Source organism: Mycteria americana, chromosome 5 (assembly GCF_035582795.1).
Source record: "Mycteria americana isolate JAX WOST 10 ecotype Jacksonville Zoo and Gardens chromosome 5, USCA_MyAme_1.0, whole genome shotgun sequence".
NCBI lineage: Eukaryota > Metazoa > Chordata > Aves > Ciconiiformes > Ciconiidae > Mycteria > Mycteria americana.
Genome location: NC_134369.1, coordinates 67,140,034 through 67,161,013, shown reverse-complemented (window position 1 = coordinate 67,161,013; position 20,980 = coordinate 67,140,034). Strand labels below are relative to the sequence as shown.

The 20,980-nt window shown below is 47.3% G+C and overlaps 1 protein-coding gene across 1 annotated transcript in view; it reads left to right on the top strand.

Annotated features, from left to right (window-relative positions):
• The first annotated feature begins 1,716 nt into the window (after nt 1-1,716).
• Nucleotides 1,717-20,980, top strand: part of PRKCH (protein kinase C eta) — a 119,858-nt gene continuing 100,594 nt past the window's right edge. Inside the window, exon 1 of the mRNA XM_075503792.1 lies at nt 1,717-2,076. Coding sequence (XP_075359907.1) covers nt 1,717-2,076 — 360 coding nt within the window. The remainder of the gene's footprint in view (nt 2,077-20,980) is intronic.

The following is a 20,980-nucleotide window of genomic DNA, read 5'->3' as shown; positions in this document are numbered from 1 at the left end:
ATGAACTGTCCTAACCAAGCTCAAAAAATTCTTACATGCTTCTTTTCTCCAGCTAATAGTGACAGATCAAGGAGCTTAAAAGCCTTGCAAGAAGACCTGTCAAAAGTCTGATTTAAGGGTCTACGAGTTTTTCTGGCAGAACTGTTGCTTCCATGTGAGGAATGATCGCATTACTGAACCTGTTCCACCTGCTCTCTCCTGAGGAGGCAATAGGACCCCTGCTCCGTCTGAGGCTGGATGGAGCCTTGGCTTGGTGCTCCTGCAAAATGTGGAGCGTCTAGAAGAAGAAAAGGGTGTGGGGAGGAGGGCAAGGAGGAAAGGAGGTGGGAAACCAGATGCAGTCTGCTAGGGCATGGGTAGAATATGAAAGATGAAGGGCTGAGGGGAGAGGAATAGGCTGGAAAAGTAAAAGAAAAGAAAAAATGAAAGAAACACACACAAAAAAGAAGCTGCACGCTCTCAGCCAGCCTTGGCACCATCCAGCTGCGGCGGGGACATTCAAACAACCACATCTTCTTCCACTGCAGGGATTGCAACCTAATTCAGACAACATCGGCCAAACAGTGTCACCAGGAAAGCAAGATTTCTTTGTTGCCCTACCCAGTCCACACCATTTCGCTGTGAACTTTGGAAAGTAATTACAAGTATTTAAATTCTGACTTTATTAAATGCAATGAAAAACCAAAAGAAATCCACCCCAAAACAAACCCTGCACGCCAAGTGCCAAGAATGTTAATCACATGCAATTAATCCCAAACGGCAGAGTTGTAACAATAAACTTTCCAGTAGCAAAAGCAACGTATCGGTATATTCTCGGTACGCGTTCTCCTCGTTAAACGCGCTGCTCCCGCATTACGATGCTGTACAACGCCTGCTGTAAGAGACAAGGTACAAAGTAGCCGAGATAATGCTGCGCTGGGGAACTCCTCTCCCAGGCAGCCGTACCACCGATACGCCGCCGGTGCGACCGGGGGCATCCCCAGCCCTTCCCCAGGAGGTGTGAAACGGGGCGGGAAGGGGCTGCGGCGGCCGGGGGGGGGGGAGGTGGAAGAGCCGGGGGCCCCCGTACTGGCGGGGAAGGCGGGCTGTCCGTCCCCCCGCGCAGCGCCGGGGCAGGCTGCCTGCCCTGCGACCCGGCACCGCCGTTGTTTTCCCCGCCGCGCTCCTGAGGGCTCGGCCGGGACTCGCCCTCACTCTCCGCCTCTCGGCGGGGCTCCTGGCTGCTGCCGGCCGCACCTGTGCTAGCGGCGGGCGGCGCCGCCCGGCACCGCCGGGACGGGACCGGGCCGGGCCGAGCCGAGCCGAGCCGAGCCGAGCCCGGCCGAGCCGTGCGAGCGCCCGTCCCGCCCGCTCCCCACCCGGGCCCGCCCTCGCGGCGCGGGTTCGCGGCTCCTCCCCGCCCGGCGCCGTCCCACGCCCCAGGTGTCCCTCGCCGCGCCGCGCCGCGCCGAGCCGCTCCCCCTCGGCAGGAGAGGCCCGGGCCGGGCGCTGCGGCGGCGCGGGGCTGGACTGGGCGGCGGAGCGGCCGGCCGCTGCCGCGGGAGGTGGGCGGTGCGCGGGGGGCGGCGGTTCCGGGGCCCCGGCATGGCCCGGGGGCGGGCGCGCCGCCGCCGCCCGGCCCCCTGAAGAGGCGCGGCGGGGCTGGCTGCCGGCCCGGCTCCGCGGGAGAGGGGTCTGGCTCTCCTCCGGGCTCCCGGGCGCCCCGGGGGGGCGGCCATGTCCGGAGCCATGAAGTTCAACGGGTACCTGAAGGTGCGGATTGGGGAGGCGGTGGGCCTGCAGCCCACCCGCTGGTCCCTGCGGCACTCGCTCTTCCGCAAGGGCTACCAGCTCTTGGACCCTTATGTCACCATCAGCGTGGACCAGGTGCGCGTCGGGCAGACCAGCACCAAGCAGAAGACCAACAAACCGACCTACAACGAGGAGTTCTCTGCCACGGTTACCGACGGCCATCAGATCGAGCTGTCTGTCTTCCACGACACCCCCATCGGCTACGATGACTTTGTGGCCAACTGCACCTTGCATTTCCAGGACCTCTTGCGCTCCACGGGCCCCAGCAACAGCTTCGAAGGCTGGGTGAGTAGCCGTCTCAAGGAGAAGCTGGAGCCATGCTCCTCTCTGAATGAATGACGGCGCTCGAAGGGTACTTGCAGAGCTGGGGCATGTCCTTGCACGCCGGTGCCGCAGATGCACGCAGCCTGGCGTGTGTGTCTGTGTTTACACAGGTGTACCTTCATGCATCTGTTTGTGCTCCTGTGCTTTAGATTTGCTTAGAATGCTATTTATAGGCTGCTAGTTCAGCTGATGTATTTTGGGACCCTAAGAACAAAAAGCCTCAGCTGTCATAGAGGGTCAAGACCCTGTAGCTGAGGGCTGTGAAGTCTCTCCTCTTTGTGGGCTAGCAGAGAAGAGACTTGTAATACATAACCAGCAAAGTACACCTGCGGACTCGCACGATCACGTACCTTCCCTCTTTCGCTTAGCACACAGAGACGTACTTGAAAACTTGGATACCTGGATCCTAGATCTGCTCAGATCTACACGTGCTTGCACAATTGTTTGACGTGTGCATGCGAATTTCTTTGACTTCTTAACAGAATGGCAGGACTCATCTTGTGTCTATTATGTACACCGCTGTGCTGGTTGAACACAGTTTCACTTACAGATAATTCTAGGTTATTTCCAAGTAGATTTCATTTGTATCCGTCCCAGATAACCTCATTTATGTCTTAGTCCTAATGGTAAGTGAAAGGAATAGTACAGGCTCTAAAGTTGTGCCTTTGCTTCCAGTACTGTACAGGAGGAAGAAGTGACTGTATTGATCCTGACAGTAGTTTGCTTGTAAGTGTTAGGTTAAAAAAGGGGGGGGGGGGGGGGGGGGAAGGTATTTCTTCTGGGTAGAGAAGGTGCAGAAGAGCGGAGAATTTCCGAGGTTAAGATAGGTATTAACTTTTTGAGGCCAGGAAGTTCAGCACGCGTGGTCAGGTAACCACCACAATAAAATCAGACGTGGAGGAAAGAGAGCTGACACTGTGGAGAACAGATAGGCATCTCGATCGTATCGCCGGGGAGGATGCTGGTGCTTTCTGTTCTCAGCCGGTGTCTGTGACTGAGGTGTGATGCTACACCTCTGGGGTGATTACAGGGGAATACCAGTCGCAGGATTGATTAACAGGTGTATATTGGTACCCATTTTTTTTTTTCTTCTTCTTATGGTGTACTTAGGTACCCTATGGATAGGCTTGAGGTTCATGCGCTAAAGGTGGTCTCTCTCAGTCGCTGATGTGATTTTGTGTTGGGCAGAGGGATCCAAGCTAGCCTCAAACGAGTTAGCTCAGGTATTGCTCCCGACAGCACAGCCAGAACAGGGTTCATGGGGGTTTGCTTGGTGGGTGCGGACCCAGGCTAGTTGTGTCGCTGGAGAGAAACTGCTCCTGGGACTTGTGCTAAAACAGTTTTAAATACAGAATGGACCTTTATGGGCCAGGGCGAAGGAGTGAGCTCAGGATAGAGAGCTGTGGTTTTGAGGGTTTTTTTCGTGTTTGATTTGCTAGGGGTGTTTCCTCTTTGCTGTTGAGAGAGGCCCTCTCCTCTTGGGAGGCTGGAGTCCCGGTCGCGCTGGGTCTGGCTACACGTGGGATTGGACTGCTCTGTTGCAAAGGTGGTGGCCTTATTTACATTACTAAAATATCTACAGTAATATTACCTCCAGTGTGGATGCATGCATGTCCAGGGGCCCACTGTTTCTTTCATTTCATCCATCCTGCAGTGCTGATTTTTAGGACAGATGCACTCTGTGGCCTGAAATGCTTGTTTGGTCTTTGCTGAGGGAAAAGTTCCTTATCTCTGCTGGATAGGCACGTGTTTTATGAACTCCTGTACCTGTGAGTTGATGGGTGCAACGGGGTGGGAAATCAGTGAGTTTTTTAACTAGACTGATGTAAACTGATGTTATATCTGGGCATGTAGACAGGCTAAGAGCTTTTCAGTTAAAGTCTAAACATTACAACTGGGCTGGATTTAGTGGGGAGTGAGCAAGCGTTCATCTTCTGTTCCCTTTCTCCCCTCCCCTCCCTTTTGACTTGCTTTGTTAGCATCTCGCATAGCATACAGCCAGGATCACATGATGACAGGGAACGGCATCTTGCCCTGATAATTTAATACGTCTTGATAAATCTAGCAAGGCTGTCACGGGGTTTTGTGTAATCAGAACGATAGGAAATGCTAGTTTATACTAACCCAAGGTCCATGAACTGCTGGCACGATACAAGACACCACAAGGGATTTGTAGACGATTTGCAACACCTCCGCTCTGAGATGCTTCATACTGCCCTTTTTCCGTCCCCAAAGCAAAGGCACATACAGGCAAGGAAAGAGTGAACGGAGCGAGGGGAAAATTGGTGAATCCTCAGAGTTTAACCTGGCTTACACTTATTTGGTTGTGCACGATTTTTCATTTTGATTTGAAGTAGAATTTTTATGTTCACTTTTCAGAGACAAGGACAGAAATATATTGGTAAACTCCAAGTGTTCCTTGGATTGATAACAGCCAAACAGGGCAGGGCAGCTGGCTGCCTCTGCTCCCTGAGCTCTCCTCCGGAGAGCCGAGCTGCTGGGGATTACCTGGGACTGTCCCTCAGCTCACGTGCTGGCCTAAAGTTTCGGCGTGAGCTCTCAGGCTCATGCTGCTCTTCTTATAAATGTGGATTTTCTCCTGCTGAAAAAAAAGAAGTGATTAGTTGTGACATTGGTCGCCACCTCTTGTGAGAACTGTAGGGAGTGTCAGCGAGAGGCAAGTAGGAGCAGTTGGTGTGTAAGCATTGGTGCTTCCAGGTGACTTGCAGGTCCATCACTGCAATTATGACCCCAAACACTTATGCAGATGAGTAAGTGTATGGACATGAACTGTCTCATCCGTAATGCTTATACACCCGAGTCATCCCACTGGGTACGGGGACAGTTCTCTGTTCATGGTTTGCATTAAAATCCATGTTCCAGAGACTCTTCAAAACTGACTCTTTTTTCTTCTAACCATTTTGATTGTTTTCTGTAGTCTTTCTAGTAAACACATTAGCATGGTCTGGATATTTTTTAATTTGCTTATTGTTGAACACATTTGACCGATTTTACACAGATCAAAACTGTCAGACCTTATTCACTTCAAGATCCTTCTCTCTGTTGCCCATTTATATTTACTCGTCAAGTTGCAGAGCAGTAGTTTTTATTAATATTGTCAATTAAATGCCATCTTGCCTTCAGTGTGCTTTAATGTAGTTAAAACCGGGAGCCATCTCTCTGGTACCGTGTTCTTTCTGGTAGGCATTTTCCTGTGTGGGTGTGAAATTGTGCAAACCTGAATGGTAGCATTTTACACAGGTGCGCATGACCCTGCCAGGTGCCACGCAGTAGAGAATTAAGCTGGCTGCTACCCGAAAGCTGTTACATTATGATTTACATCAGGGTTGAAACTTGTCTTTTAAAGCCTTTAATTTTGCTCTAGCTTGTGCTAAGATCTTTTTACTCGGCATATGCATCTTTAAAAGGTAGTATCTCCTCTTTGTCTCTGAGTGCGGTATAGGAAGCAGTCGTACGTCAGTGAAACAACATAAATAATTTGGAGTACTGAGTTGTAACTGAAAGGGGAGATGTGTACAATATATAGGATTATTCCTATGAGTTTTATGTAGTAGCTGAAGTAATGTTTAAGCTTGGGGAAACACTATTTACAGATATGGAATTGCATTGTTGCTAGGGAATTATTTAATTACAATTGTAAAAATTGTTAGTCCCTGGGTAGAGAGGTCATAATTTCTAGGACTTTAACAAGGAGTTAAAATTAAACCTTGATCTTGAAGTAGCAAATTATCAGAGTATACTGAAGGAAACTAGATAACAGATGCACTGTAAGATTAATGAGCCAATTGCAACTTCCTGATGAGTTTGTTACCATTTGCTCATGTGTGCAGGAAGAGATTAAGGCAAATAATTCTCATGCATTCCTTAACTTGAGCTCTTTCGCCTGTATCCTTTCCTATGATTTTTTTTTCTTTCTTAAGGCAAAAAGAATTGTGTTTTACCCATGTTTATATGGAATTGTATTTGTTGAACATTGAATTGAAGAGTTAAGGGAGAATGCAACTTCTTCCCCAGAGCATCATGACCTTGGCAGAGAAGTCAGGGTGCTGCAGGTCGAATACGATATGGTTGCTTCTCGTTTGGACTCCCGCTTCGCTGCAGTGTTCTCCAGGTGGGCAAAACTTACATCAGGAAGCCAAAAATACTTTATAGCTGTTGACAGAGGATTTTGTGATGCAGTGTTTTGTGTCTGCATCAGCCTGTGCCCACCTGTAGAGATGGACTGCAGCTTGTAGACCGGGAGTAAATGATGTCTCCTGCCATAGGTCAGTGGCAGGCTGAGGTGAAGAGCAATAGCAATCTGTGCAGATGATTTCTGTTTCCATGCACATGACAACCATGTACATAGTGCGGATCTCTGATCTGTGTGAAAGTCACGCTGCGCATTAATTGCTTGAGTAAACTAAGCTCCTTTCCTATTTCTTGATAAGCTTTAAGTTGTTTCTGTAATTATTATTACTGATATGCAGTTATTGCGTTGAATGGGAATAGTGGAGAGAAACACTCACTGCAGAAGGTAAGATGGTTTTTGCAAGCTACCAGAATTTTGGCTTCCGTTTCTTTCCTTTAGCATACAGCTGTCCTTTGGCCCTACGAACAAACCCTTCAAAATGCCAGCAGAGTCCTGCGCACCAAGGCTACCTGAGGTTGCCCTGCGGCCTAAAACAAAGGCTGTAATAAATAAATAAAGGAAAAATTGTTGCTATTTGTCAGGTATTAAATAATCTTGGGGTGTGTGATGCTAATAACAGTTTTACTGATCAAGGCAGATGAGAACGACTAGAGCTGACTGTGTCACGAAGAGCTGCACGCTTACGGCCCTGTTTCAGCATCAGTCCTGTTTCTCGGTCATCCACGAGCTCCTCCCCAATAAACGGCCTGTCTGGCAACTGTCAGCATCCTTGGAGAACACAGGCATTTTGCTTGAGAGTGTGTTAGACTGCAAAGGTTTGGTCAAGGCATGAGAAGAGGCAGTTTCCAGTGGTCGGAGGCACTGGGATGCCAGCAGGGGTCTGTGGGACTGGAGTTCATGCCCCAGCTTTGAACGGGGTACAGCAGGGTATGAGTTTGGCTGTCCTTCGTGCAGCTGGGTGCCTGGTCCTGCTGCGGTACCAGCTTTCTAGTGTGTTCCTTAGTCTGTTTTTCCACAGCTGTGTCTTGAACTGTTGCTTTGATGCTGTTGGAGTTGGGAAGGGCTCTGGGAATGCTGGAGAAGCGTGCGGGAGAGGAGCACGCTTTCCCACCCAGCGCGGTTTGGCTGGGATAGGCTGTATAAGTATCACCACGTCGTTTTCCCCAGCTGCGAGCAGCCACCGAGCCGAAAGCTGAACCCAAACCCCACTGAAGGGTACCCAGACCCTCTGGCTCTGCAGCGTGGTGGGCACGTAGGTTGCCAGCTGGAGCCCAGTCCTCTCCCTACACGCTTGGCTTGTCGGCCCACGCTGCCGTTGCCTGCCAGCCCACGCGCCGCCGCTTCGGCTCTCCGGCCTGGTGGCAGCTTCTCGGCATGGGGTGGAGCGGGCGGCTGGGAGAGGCCCCGGCTCGCATAGTCACACAAGGTTTTCTGGAGTTGTTTGCGGAAGCCCTTGCTAATGTGGTTGCCGGGGTGTGGGGTTGACTTCGATGCCAGGGTTAGCTTTCTATTTCTGCTGCTGCCTGTTGCTGGGCTGGTGGTGTTGCCACGGCATTATCTGCAAGCCGCGGTTGGAGAGGGGCAGGCCAAGGGCTGATGCCCGCGTCTCCTTCAGCAGCGTTAGTCGTGGCAGAAGAAGCTGCCGAGGGTGTTTGCGGACCCGTGCCCCCAGCCCTGGGGCTGCTCTTTTCGGAGAGGCTGTGTGCGGAGGAGGAGGGGGCCAGCGGGGTGACCGCAGCACAGGGGAGCCCAGGCCCCAGGGAGCTCGGCCCCAGCCCTGCTCTCTGCGCCCCGCGGGCCTCGCCTCACTCGGTTTTATATTCAGCTTTTACCACAAGTCTTTCTGTAAAAGTGCATTTCACCCAGGCCGTCTTAGGCATTCTGTTTGGAGTATTTTCTGAGTAATGATTTGGTTTCTGGCCATTTTGAGCTTATAGGCAATAAACCCCGCAGAAAAGATTGTCAAGGGGGCCGTTTAAGCTATTGAAATGCCATTAGAAAGTCTACTGATTTACAGTGTAATTCAATATGAAAGCATATCCCTTACTGAAGCGAACAAGACTCCCACTCTTTTCTTTGCAAACTGTTAAAGCTCCTTTGATGTTTTAGGCTCGATTGTAGCTATTGTGCTTTGCTAATACAATCAAGAAATCGGGGACCTTTTGTGTAACCATGGAGAAAAAGACGAGCAGAAGAGTTACCAAGTGAAATGAGTTGCTGGCAGCTTTTGTCAAGGATTCTGGATCGGGCATCGCGCCTTCTTACCTCCCAAATCTCAGCCTATTTAGGCATGCAGTTAATATGTCAAACCATGCTGCAGACTTAATTTCTTCTGGAGACAGCGAGCAGTCTTTGTTCTGATCACTTGTTCCACCCCTGCGTTATTTGTGGGGCCGTGGAGCGAACCAGGCTGGAAGCCCTGGATAACGAACCTGCCGGCGTGTCGTGGTGGAGCTCACCAGGCGGTTGTTCCTCTCCCGAGCCGTGCCCTCGGTCGTGCTGGTACGAGAAGCCCTGGCTGGTTGCGAGGGAAAGATTTGCTTTATAATTATATCAAAGATAGCAAATGTATGTCTAAAACAAAGTGCATCCTGAAGCGTCCAATTAGTGTTGCTAAGCCACTTAGGGTAGGCCAGACAAACGACTTAAATTTCTGCAATGCCAATGACATTTTTTATTCTTTGACATCATGAGATGTTCTCATCGCTCAGGGAAGTCAATCGCTGAGGAAACCATACTGCTTTATTTTGAAAGCCAGCACCACGAACGGATGTAAGCCCGCTTTCGTTGCGTTAGCACGATGCTGCGTGAGAGCAAGCGTTCCTCAGCAATCCTGGCGCTACCGATATTCAGCGCTAAAATCTCAGCGTCTGTGCTGGGCCCAAGGTGATGGAAAAAATTGCTTTTTCACTGCCCCTGCGAGGCCTTGTGTGCCCTTGTGCCCTTGTTACGCTAGACCAGAGGCATCTAATCGATGACCAGATCTATTCCACAGGCCTGCCAGAGCAGTTTTACCGGCTGACGGCCCGCTCCCTGCTTTGCTCTTTCCTGAGGCTCCTCAGCTGTGGGGCAGGTTGCAGGCAGAAGAGTTGCTCTGGCAGCCGCCAGCGTGTTTTTGGCCACTGCCTTCCTTGTGGGACCCACTGCATCTCCAGAAAGCCTCGTGCTCTCTAGCCCACCGGTGATCCGTGCCCTGATGGAGGGATGCAGCCCTCAAGATGGAGAGCTGCATCCGCTGCAGACAGGGGATGCCTGTGTCTTGTCTGTGTGACAGATGGATGTCACATCGAGGGCTGTCTCCTCTGAGTGCCGCCTCGCAAACCAACGAAGCCCAGCCTGGGAAGGATGGCAGCCCTGGGCTGCACAGACACACGGCGTTTGCCACTTCAGGTCTGGGATAAGCTTTCAGCTTGTCCGCTGGCCCTCCTTGTCGCTGGATGGGAATTTCTGTGCTCCATTAGACAGTGTAGACCTGCCCTTCGGGTCGGCGCAGCTTGCGCTGGAGTAAGAGCATGCTGCTACGACTGTAGTTACCCACGAGCTTTGCCAACACAAAAAAATGTTGGCACGGGAGGAGGGAGGGGAGCGTGAACTTGTAGATGACATTACATAAAGACTTTTTCTCGGTGTTCACCTGCCAAGTTTTGTAAGTATTGAGTTTCATGAGCGAGTTGATTGGATTTGTATCAGTGATACGGTGGCAGCTCTCCAGACTCCTTCCAGGAGAGGTCTCCTTGCTGTTGAACTGACAGGAGATGAAATACTGGTGCAGAAAGAAAAGCTGGGCAGCTTTGGTAGCTGACTTCAGTTGGTGAGATGGGCAAGAGTATTTATTCTGTTTTTTTAACCAACGTGACAATGCTGTGTAGGCCTTAGTGGATTTTTTTTTTTGATTTTTTTTTTTTAACTTTTTATTGCAATACAGCTATTTCTGTCAAAAGGAGGAGAGGAGGAAAATATGTCAATGCAAGACATATTTCTAAATGTGTGATTTGGTGTATGAGTATTACATGTCTGCTGTGCGTTTAAAAAAAAATAAGTTGGTAAAGTAATTTGTAGTGTGAAATCACTTGACAGATCAGCAGAGCCCTGTAACGTCTCAGATGGAGGCGAGTGAGGGAGAGGATGTGAGAAACAGGCTGCAGATCTGAGCTGACCCAGGACATTACACCTAATAGTAAGAATTGTACAGATGGATAGTCTGACAATGTGCATCTAGGAGCTGAGGAGAGGTTTGAGATGGTCATTCCATATCTGAACACGGAGATGTTTTTCCTGCCTTTGTCTCGTATGTTTAGTATCAGCCATCCTCAGAGGCAGGATTTTGACGTGTCAGCTGGTCTGATTTGATCTGAAAAAGCAGCTCATAGCTTCCTACAGCAGTTGTGGTTTCTAGCCCTCTCTCTGGCCTGCTCTGTGGTTTCTGTTTTTCCTTTGCTTATTTCTTTTTTTTCCTTAGGTCTTGGTCATTAGTCTCCATTTTAGCAAAGTACTGTATTTTGTGTTTTTCTCTTGAGTAAATTTAATTTTGCTCTGTCATGTAAGCAAGACATCACTTGTAAATTAAAGTTTTCATATACATCTCCATTTACTTTAGTATCTTAAACATCCTATGGTAGCAATGGGGTCTTAAAAAAATCCTTTTATAGCTTTTGGATAGAAAATATTTGCCATCATTCAGGGTTTTATAGATGCTGTAGTAGGTTTAAGCAGGGACCAGTCGTAACTATGCCGAGAGCTGTCGATATGAGTCAGAAAGAGACGTGCACTGTCAGAAAGATCATTTAGGGTTGTGTCAGTTCACTGGAGCTGGCTGGCTCTACGGTCTGCATAAGAAAGAGGGTGACGGTTTTACTATGACAGTAAAATTCATGGGATGTCTGTACCCCTAAGTGCTTTTATCTGACAAAATTGTTGCAAATAAATGCTGTCTCTGATAGCGTCGGAGTTGGCTTGTCTATGTGTGAGTTAGTTTCTAGAGTGATTCTCTCCACCTAGAACTGGTCAGTATGCTCATCCTGTACTAAATCTATTCAATTCTGGGCTAAATTCCTTCAGAATAACGAAGGTCTTCTAGATCAAGAACAACTAATGAAAGGCTAGCTTATCCTGTTTGAATTCCTACTTTGTCCCACATTTATTTTCCTTGGTAAACAAGGCCATATAGCTTTTCGGTTTTTTTCCCAGGATTGAAGAGCAGAGGAAAAATATGTTGTTCTAAGTGGTGAAATCTGGGGATTCATTTAGTGAATGTTTTCTATCTCATATCCTTTAATTCTTTTAAAATTTAAATGCTTTATATTTGAAGGAGAGAGGGAGAAACCTTTCATGCAGTGGGGCCCAATTCTTACCCTTTCCTCACATGTAAACTCTGGCACGCTCCATGAGAAGCTGCTCTCCATACCTCACTTCTTTCTGGTATCTATTTTTAATAACATCGACATGGAAGTTGTCTTCCTCCTCTCTTACTTGTTGTAAAATGTCACTCGGTAAAAAGTTTGTCTGTGTCTTCCGTGAGATTTCAGGAGAATAGGAGCCCGGTGCTTGCCTCTGCTTTTGCTTGCCAGGTTTACATCAGTGGACTCCCAATGGCATCAATGGAGTTGTGCTGCCAGCTTTGCACCGGTCTAATTGGGAGAAGAACTGGACATGTTTCTTTCCTCCTCCTTGCGTGCAACAAGGGTTTATAATGATGGCTGGGTTGTACATTATTTATTGAGCACAGTGAGTGCTCATGGAGCTCTGAGAAAGAGGAAGGAATTGGCTTCCGTGCAATGAGTTTATTATCTAGGTCATTCACAGACTGAGGCATCTAACATTAATATATTCAATGAAAATTTATTCTGTAAGGCACTTTGCTTCTGAGCCTGGAAGAAAATATAACCATGTGAGGAAAATGTTCCTGTGCGGTCTAAATCCATGGTGGGATTTCTTGTCAAAGCTACTCGGTTGGAACACGCTATTTAATACAAAAGCTACAGCGGTGTCAAATGTGTAGGGTGATCCTCCATCTCCTAACAGGGCTTTGTGGCAGTATTGCTGTTGCTAATTAGTTTGCAAGATGGAGCCACCTCATTATCTGCTTACGTAATAACAGTAAAAAGTCCAGCGTAGGAGCTTTGGATACTCCCCCAAGAATTGCTCTCAAGACTGGCTTGTGAGGGAGGGTGACTTGTTGGAGATTGCTGGAGATGACCCTACAGTCAGTTTCCTTGCTTAGAAGTTTCAGCCTCTTGTTTCTGCAAGGGACTCACGGTGTGGCAGCTTACAGACCTACACTAAGAAAAAATGCCGGTTTATTAAGGCTTCCTTAATGTAGTGGGACATAATTGTGGTGGCTTAGTAGCTGCTGTACAAGCAACTAAGCTGTTCTCAGTTTGGAGTGGAGCAAAACTGGGTAGAAACCTGGCTGTGCCAGGATAAGCCATCTTCCTCTCAAAAATTAGCCCCTATTATAACATTGCCATCAGTACTTGATGATAGTAACTCATTTTGACCACATTTTCAAATGATTAGCTCAAGTAACTTTTAGCCCGTCTTGCCAGTAAAGATGATAAAGTTTTTCCCCATCTTCTTGATTCTAGGAAGGAACATGTTTCACTTCCCTTCGCAAAATCTTGCTGAATAGTTTTTTGGCGTGAGCCTAGAAGAGCATCAAGTTCACTGTGCTCATGTCCAAGAAAGGAGCAAGTTCTAGAGCTGCGCCTAGTGAGCCCAGACAGTAGGGCTTTATTCTTTCCCTTTGAAGGACAAAAGGGGTGTGATGCAGACAAAAGAAATGGGCAGCAACGTTACAGAAGCAGATACGATTTCTCTTGCCTGTTCCAGATCTCTATAGGTTGAGGCTAAGAACTCTAGCTCTACCTGAAGGACAGTGGGACCCCTGCGTTTACTGTTACGGTGCTGTCTCTGCAGGCCAGGACTTCACTCTATCCAAAACCTTAGGGCTTGTCATCGTCTTGGAGTGACAGTGTTGAAATGGAGAGCAAGCTCTTGGATTCTGGAGTGTGTGGCAGGCTCGGGAATAAAGCATCAAAAATTCAGGCTATGCTGCACATCCTCACAGAATGGTTTTCAGCCCCTTGTAGGCAAAATACATTCATGTGCTGGTATGGATGAAACCCTTTTCATTTGCGTGAATGCTTACAAAGTCATCCAGACTAGGAATGGCTTTTGTGTTTAACCATGATGGAGCACTTTTTCAGCAGGCTTGTGACTTGCGAGCTCTGGCAGTTGGTACAGGGCAGACCGAGGAGGATACCCAGCAGGTTTTTGTCCTCTTCTGCCCCACCGGCAGTCGCTGTGTGCTTCCTGCTCGTGTCTCTGCTTCTTGCCTACCACATTTCACAGCCGAGCTTGTGAAATAAAACATCAGTCAAAGGCCGAATGGGTTAATGTGGTGGGCTGCGAACTGTGGTTTTGCAGTCGTGCAAAAGCAGCGTCCATTCTGCTGCCTTTGCAGAGGAGTGGTGACGGACGGAAGAAAAGCGGGGGGAAGCTTTGTGGGGGGCTGGGGACAGCAATCTCCTTTTGATCAAAGCTTGATACCAAGGTGGCTTTTCCCTTTATTTTGTATCTACTGAAGAACTCGGTTAATGATTTATCAGTTCATAATGAACCCTCTGCTCTTCCCAGCAGTTAACTATAACCGCCGTTGGACACGTACAAAACCCCGCTCTGACGTTACCGAAGCTGCTCCGAAGGGGTGTTGAAGGCTGTGTCTTTTAGCTTGTCTTGGGTGAGCAGTTGCTGCGTTGCAGGAGTGCAGGATGTTAATGCTCGCGGTGTAGAAATGCCTGTGAACGTGTGTGTGTTGTGGGGCAGACAGGACACGACGCACACTCATTTCAGTTCTCGCTTAGCGCTGCGTGTAACGAGGATAAATCCCTTTGACTGGTTGTGTTCCCTCTGGTTACCGCTTTGTTGGGTAAAACTCTTAGAATTAAGAACTTTAGAACTCCAGAATTTTAGAAGAACCTTAGAATGGAGAATTGAAGCTATATCTAAAATCATCGGGTGGTTAATTTTAGAATTGCGCTTTTCTGGTTTTGTCAAGAATAAAATTGTAGGGTCTGGGTGGATTTCTTTGAAGAGAAACAATGGTCATTCAAGTCGTCACATGTTTTGGCTTATCTGGATGCGATCTCAGAAGGTTTCTGATATGTCCTTGCAAGTTTGTCATTTCCCTTTGTCATAGAGAAAGGAGTGTTTGTGATTAATACGAGGTCAGTGGATTTATTTCTATATATAAATAAGCTTACTGCAAAAAGACTTGCCTCAGCAGTGGATATGCAGTACTCATTGTTTTTAAGCAACGCCACCTCTTATTTTAGTAACATTTTGGAAGCGCCTGTTCCTGTTTTGAACATGAACATTAGGTGAGAAAAGAGTAACTGAGACTTGCTGGTTTTAAACAGCCTTCAGTGCCCCTGTGCTTGGCCCCTGAAAGATTGTTCTGAAAGCATCTTCCTGACCTCGAAAACGCTTATCCACATTTTCTCAGTAGAAGTTTTGTGGTTCATTTCTAGGTTGACGAAACAGTCTCCTTATGTTAATAGTTCTGGGCATATGAAATTTTATTTGGAGAGAAATGGGTGTTTGGGTTTGGTTTGTTTTTTTTTTTTTTAACTACTTCAGCTGCACAAAAATACTCTTTATCCGTGCCTGATAATTTTTTTCACTGTTGACAATAAGAACAGGCCCTTTTTTTTTTTCTTTTAAATATATATATATTTAGGCAGTAAATTGGTAGTTGCAAAATTCTGTACACCTATAGTATTTATTCTTACTCCATCTCTAACAATGTTAAGCAACTGTTTCCACAGGAACGGTGCTCTTTACAATAGACAGTGTTGTGGCTTGCTTCAAAACCACAGTCAGAACATGTAGGTGTTTGAAGAGTACCGGATCTTTCCATCTCTTGCTATGAATTTTCCAGTGGGTCATTACTTGTTCAGGCTTTCTATCTCAGTATCCGAAACCACCCCAGTGCTTCATGTTACTCTGTGCGGTGATGTCCCAAAGCCTTTCAAGTGCTGCTGGCCTGCAAGAGGAATCTTTTCGATTCCTAAAAAGTCGAAACTCACGGTGCAGCGGTGGTAAGGATCTAGTCAGCAGCTCCAGTGCAGCTAGTTTAGGATCTAACTCTTCACTTCTGTAATCTTATCTAGGGCTCTTTCAATATCATGCATGTTAGGAGGTGAACAGCGTTAGGTGTTTTATTATCTTTCTTAGGCAACTGTGTTTGTAATGGTTCACTTCATTGGATGTATGGCAGTTATTAGAGGGACTGTATCTCTTTCATTTTCTTCCCCCAAAGGTCGTTACTGAGTGTCCTGCTCGTACAGGGGAGAGGAACTGTTTGACTGGCTTCTCGGCTTTATATTACAGGGCTCGGTAAACCTTAAAGAAGGGAAGTTGTTTGATTTTCTTTTGAAAGGAGAGAAATGCTGTCCAAGGGATTTCTGTCCTCAGCTGGTGAAAGCTCTCTGGTTAAGGTTATAAGAATAAAATTGATGTGACTTTTCCTGGAGTGAATAAAATTTTGCTTTGGGAATTAAGGTAGTGTGTCCCCCCTCAGCAAGGGCTGTTTATCAACGGGAAGAGGAGCATAAGGTCCACATTAGCAGTGCCACCCAGGTAGGGAAGTACTTTTCTCCAGAAGGAAATTTATACTTTTAGATGTATCGGCTAGCGGGCTGGAGTTAAAAGCACGTGCGGTTGTAATATAAAGCACATGCAACGCTGGCTGTGGCACAGATAAAATGCCAGGCCTTCCATTCACAAAGAAACGAAATATTTATCAAGGAGGGAACATGACAGCAGTTGTCATAAATATGATGGCCTTGTAACGAAGCCTGTCCTGCTTTTGGCTTACCTAGGATTGCCATGTGCTTGGACGTGCAGTGATCCACAGCAAAAGCTCTGCTTGAAGAGAAGAACATTTATCTGCAGCTTTGCAGGTGATGTTGAGCTTTGGATGGGAAATATGGTTAGCATCTCATTACGTTCTCGATTGACATGTGAGCAAAACCACTCCGACCATGTTCTGACCTTTTCCTCTACAGACCCTTTCTGGGTTCTCCCCTTGCCTCCTTTCTTTAACCCAAGGTACATCTTGGTCATATTGGTTGTGAAGTGCTTTCTCATCTTGAAACCATGCTTTGGAAAGGGAAAAAGAAATATTAAAAAGGGGAAATACATGGCAACGTGCTGTCGGTAGATGCTAGCAAGCTGCCTGTCAGCTCGCAGTTGCACGCAAACCCCAGAAGTGTCTCCTCCTTCAGATGGAGGCAGATGGCTGGGTCAGCTGAACAGCATATCCCAGTGACATGGCACCTTGTCACCCATCCGGTGGCCTGGAGGAGGCTGGAGGCCGATGCTTTTCAGCTCCTTCCTGTCTCAACTCAATTGCTGGAGTCACAGCTATGAGTGTACGGTCACAAGTGCCTGGTGAGATCATCTCGCTCATGAGGTAGATGAGGAAAACTGTAATCACAGACTTGATGGGACTAAAAATTGCTTGTTCTTGGACAGTCTCTTATTGCAGTGCTTGGCTTCAGGATTTCGGGACTTTTCTTTTCTTTTCCCATCATAATCCTTGCAAATACAACCCAGGGTCCTTTACTATGAAGAACGTCACCTACGCACCCTTTTTTTAACTGCTGTTTTACAGAAATATTTTTATTGTACCCTTCCCCCCAAAAAGAAAACCAAACAGAAAAATAAAAACCCACAAACAAAAACCACAATACAAATGATCTAACTTGGCAAAGCACATGTTGGCAATGGCATGTCCTTTCTGGGTGTTGTCAGCTGCGTACTGGATCCCAACCTACATTCTTTTTGCTGCATGAAGACTTGACTGTGACTCCCAGTGCTGGACCTCGTGGGATTAGAGCGGAGATGGGAGCGGTAACATCTGGACACCAGGAGCAAGCATCATACCTTCAGGAATGCTGGGGGAGTGCATGCCTTGGCACTCCTTTTTTTTGTACCTTTAGAAACCTCTAATTGTCTATGTGGCCAGAACTGCTACTGCTTTTACATGATATTCTGGGATGTGTGTACCAGGGATGTTAAACAATTCCATAAGCCATTGGCAGGGAATGGGAGAGGGGTTAGTGTGTGGGCTAAAGTACTTTTAACCTTCCTCTCCATCTTTCCCCGTGTCCCAGGCAGATTCTCTCCTGTGAGACACCACCCATATTTGGTAGTTTGCTTTTCATCCTTCCATCTCAAATCACTTGACAGATCATCTTGCAACATGGAGCGTGAGCGGAGATGTGGTGGATTAATGCTAGCTGGATATAAATGTCAGTCCTTAATAGTTTCAGTGTTAAGAAACTGCCAGGTGAGGATGGAAGAGGAGGAAGGAAGAAGTCACTGTGATTAATTCAAGATCTGGAAAGAATGGTCAGAGCGTAGGTGGTTGGGCTTCTCCATGGTATTACAGCCCATGCCAGGATCTGGGTTTCATAAGTTGCTGGAATGAATCCCTCCTTTTTGTATCCTCACTAAGGACAACTAATGCAGTTATGGCTTTAAATGGGGGTATCTGTGATGGGAGCTGTAGTTCTAAAGACTGGCATGCCAGTGAGACATGTCATTTGAAACCACACTTTTTGTCAGAAATATTGCTGATAACTTGATTTTGCACATAAATTAATTCATTGTGATACTGGCAGAGGTGGTGGTGGTGTGGTCCCGTCCTGCCCCCTCACCCCCCCGCCCCAGTGCACTTAGAGCAAGGCCTTATAGTTGCTGAAAAGAGTGATGGGTTCTGGTGCCATGGAGCAATTGACTCTTCTTGATGTCTGAACCGCTGTGCAGTCCAGGCACACATTGCTTTTGTGGTACTGCAGAGTCTTCCTTGCACTTCTTCAAGGCAGCGTGCCTGCCGTGCAGCGTGCTAGGTCAGGCTTTTGAAGACCACAAGCACTCTTTCTAGCTCTGCTCCTACGTTGCTTTCCTTGTCTATAAAATTGATGGTGTAAGGTTTCCCCCAGCACCCCAAGGGGCTTTGCAGTCTTTGGTATGAGATGTGTATGACCTCATATATGCAGCTCCTTTCATACGTCGCATTGCCTTTAGGAGAGGTACAGCAACACCGCTGTAGGAATGCGATACCAGGGTTGCAACAAGGGGAGCGCAGGCTGCGTGGGAAGCTTCCCTGGGTGAAAGCAAGCACTGTGGGCCTGCCTGGCACGGATGTTCCCTTAGCCCTGCCATCCATGTTTTGGGGTTCCAGCTATCCCCAGCATAGTGCTACAACAGCTCTGAGATAGGTGAGCAATGATCAGGACCGATAGCTGTTGGCCCCTCGTGCAGCAAACAAAACGTTTGCCAACCGAACAGCGTAGCGTTGGGTATTGCAAGGCCCTCTGCCAAGTACAGATCCTTTTGATCCTCGGTGTTGAAGGGAAGAAGAGGGTGGGTGCCTGCAAATCAAGCCCTCTGCAGAGTTTTTGGTTTGCGTTGAATCTCTGTATCGCGGAACCCCAGCTTCCTGCCGTCTAGCTGCAGGCATCGAGATGCTTATCGCATCTCATTCCGGGATCCTTTTTTTTTATTTTACAGCACCCATTAGTAGTGATCAAGCACCATATGTAGCCAAACTTTTCCAGCAGATTGCCTTTTGCTATACCCCCAGGACTTAACTTTTAAACTGTTATTAAAAAGATGGGATTTGGCTCTTCAGAAGTGAGTGTCTGACAGAAATGGTTGGAGTGGCAGAAAGTTGTGACCTTTCCCCTTTCTACCTGGGGTGTTGAGAAATTTGATGGATTGTATCTGGAGGACTAATGGATTTTATGGTTCATGATATCATCAACTGTGGCCTGGTTTTAGAAAGAAGAGCGAGCTATTGGACAAAAATGGAAAAGCAGCAGTACACCAAATGAATTATAGGTAGCAGGAAGATATTTTAGAAATAGTGACACACCTAATGGAGACTCGAATGAGAAGAATTTCACAGAAGTTTAAGATTATGCAATAAAACATATGAATAACAAGAAAATATTTTTCAGCACTGAATACTGGAGAACAACCCAAGTATGTAAATGAGCGAGGTGCTGGGGGGACAATTGCAGAGGGGTTCTTTGCAGAGTACTGCAGCTGCTTTAGGCGTCCACAGTTCCTTGGGTTGGATTGATGAACAGGTTATTGATGGCCATCTCTGACCTGGTACAACCCAGTGGATTTCCCCGACGTTACACAGCGCTCTCCTGCTCTAGCTGTGCGGTGACGATCCTTGGGCGACCAACAAGAGTGCCCTGAACGCAGAACCTCAGACCATGATGCAGACTTTGCTGCTTAATGTAAAGTCGTGAATGATTCATAAGCCTGCCTAGATTTGTTAATAAGGTTAATTAAAACTGCGGGTGAATGCTGTGCCTTGGCATTCCTCTCCTCAAGACCAGGAGCATCGTTAGTGCTTCTCTGCCCAATCTTTGTGTTTCTCCTTCTGTATTTCCACCTGGTGCCTGTTCTGTTCCTCTCTGGGCAAAACCCAGGTCTCTGGTGTGCGCTGGCTGGTACATGGGCTACCTGGGCTTGCTCCCTCGCTAGCACTCACCTGCCCTTTCCTTGTCGGGGAACATTGCTTCAGTGCTAAGCTCAGCTATGTCAGTGTTTTACTTGGAGGAAACTCTGCTCACCAACTCATTGCTGTGGCCCTTGGACTGTTTCCAAACGGGAAGTGCCACCAACTTGCCTGCTTGGCACCCGTCAGTGATTTATTTCTTTATTACTCTAAACAGCAAAAGTGGCACAACTTCCTGGTTTTTCTGCCAAATTATATTGAGTTAATATATGTGATGGAAAATACGTTTGTTGATCATCTCCAAAACTTGAAGATAGAAAATGGCATTTCCTGCATTGTGTACTCAGTGAGAGACCTAAAACGTGAGCTCACAGCATCATCCCTTTGCAACTCATGTGTCCGGGGTGTAACAGCTAAAGTGCTATCCCAGGGCTCTATACCTGTTGAAAAATTGTTGTTTTGTTGCTAGTAAGTGGTTGTTGAGGTTTATTGACCTGTTGTTACTATTCACTGAATGGCAATAGAAGATTTTGTTTGTTTGTTTGTCAAGCTTCTGAGTCCTCTCAAGAGCAGAGACCCTGTCCCACTTTCAGCCTCTTGCAATTGCATATATAGGTGTTTGCAGGCAGATTTCCGTGCATTGCATATGCAAAGCTGATAGCCTGATACCAGCTACTGAATGTGTGCATGGGTGTATTTGCTGTAATCAAGTGTTCAAACAGCTGAAAATGAAGCCCTGCATTTGCCATCCTTTAATTTAGTGGTCCTGCATTGATGTCAGTATCTGCCTGTTAGGAAATGAAAGTAATCTGTGATCCCCCCCCCCGATCCCTTAAAAAAAAAAATATATATATATATATATATACACATATATATATAGCTGTAGGAAGAAGGCCAGAGGAGTTGGGAGGAAAATCGAGAGATGGACTGGACATGGTGGTATTTGGCATGGTGTTACAAAGCAAGATGTATGTTTAATAATTTGTGCGCAGCAGAGCTAAAGCTCTGCTTTCATGTGCATGTGGTAGGGAAAGGCAGAACGCGTCCTGCCCACGCGATTTTGGTTTCTCATGGGCTATGGTTGCACAGGCTGTGGGAGGGAGCTGGGGGAGGCGGCACGAAGGTGTTGAGAGGCCCCGGGAAGTGGTGTCCTGCCCCTGCTCTCTGCA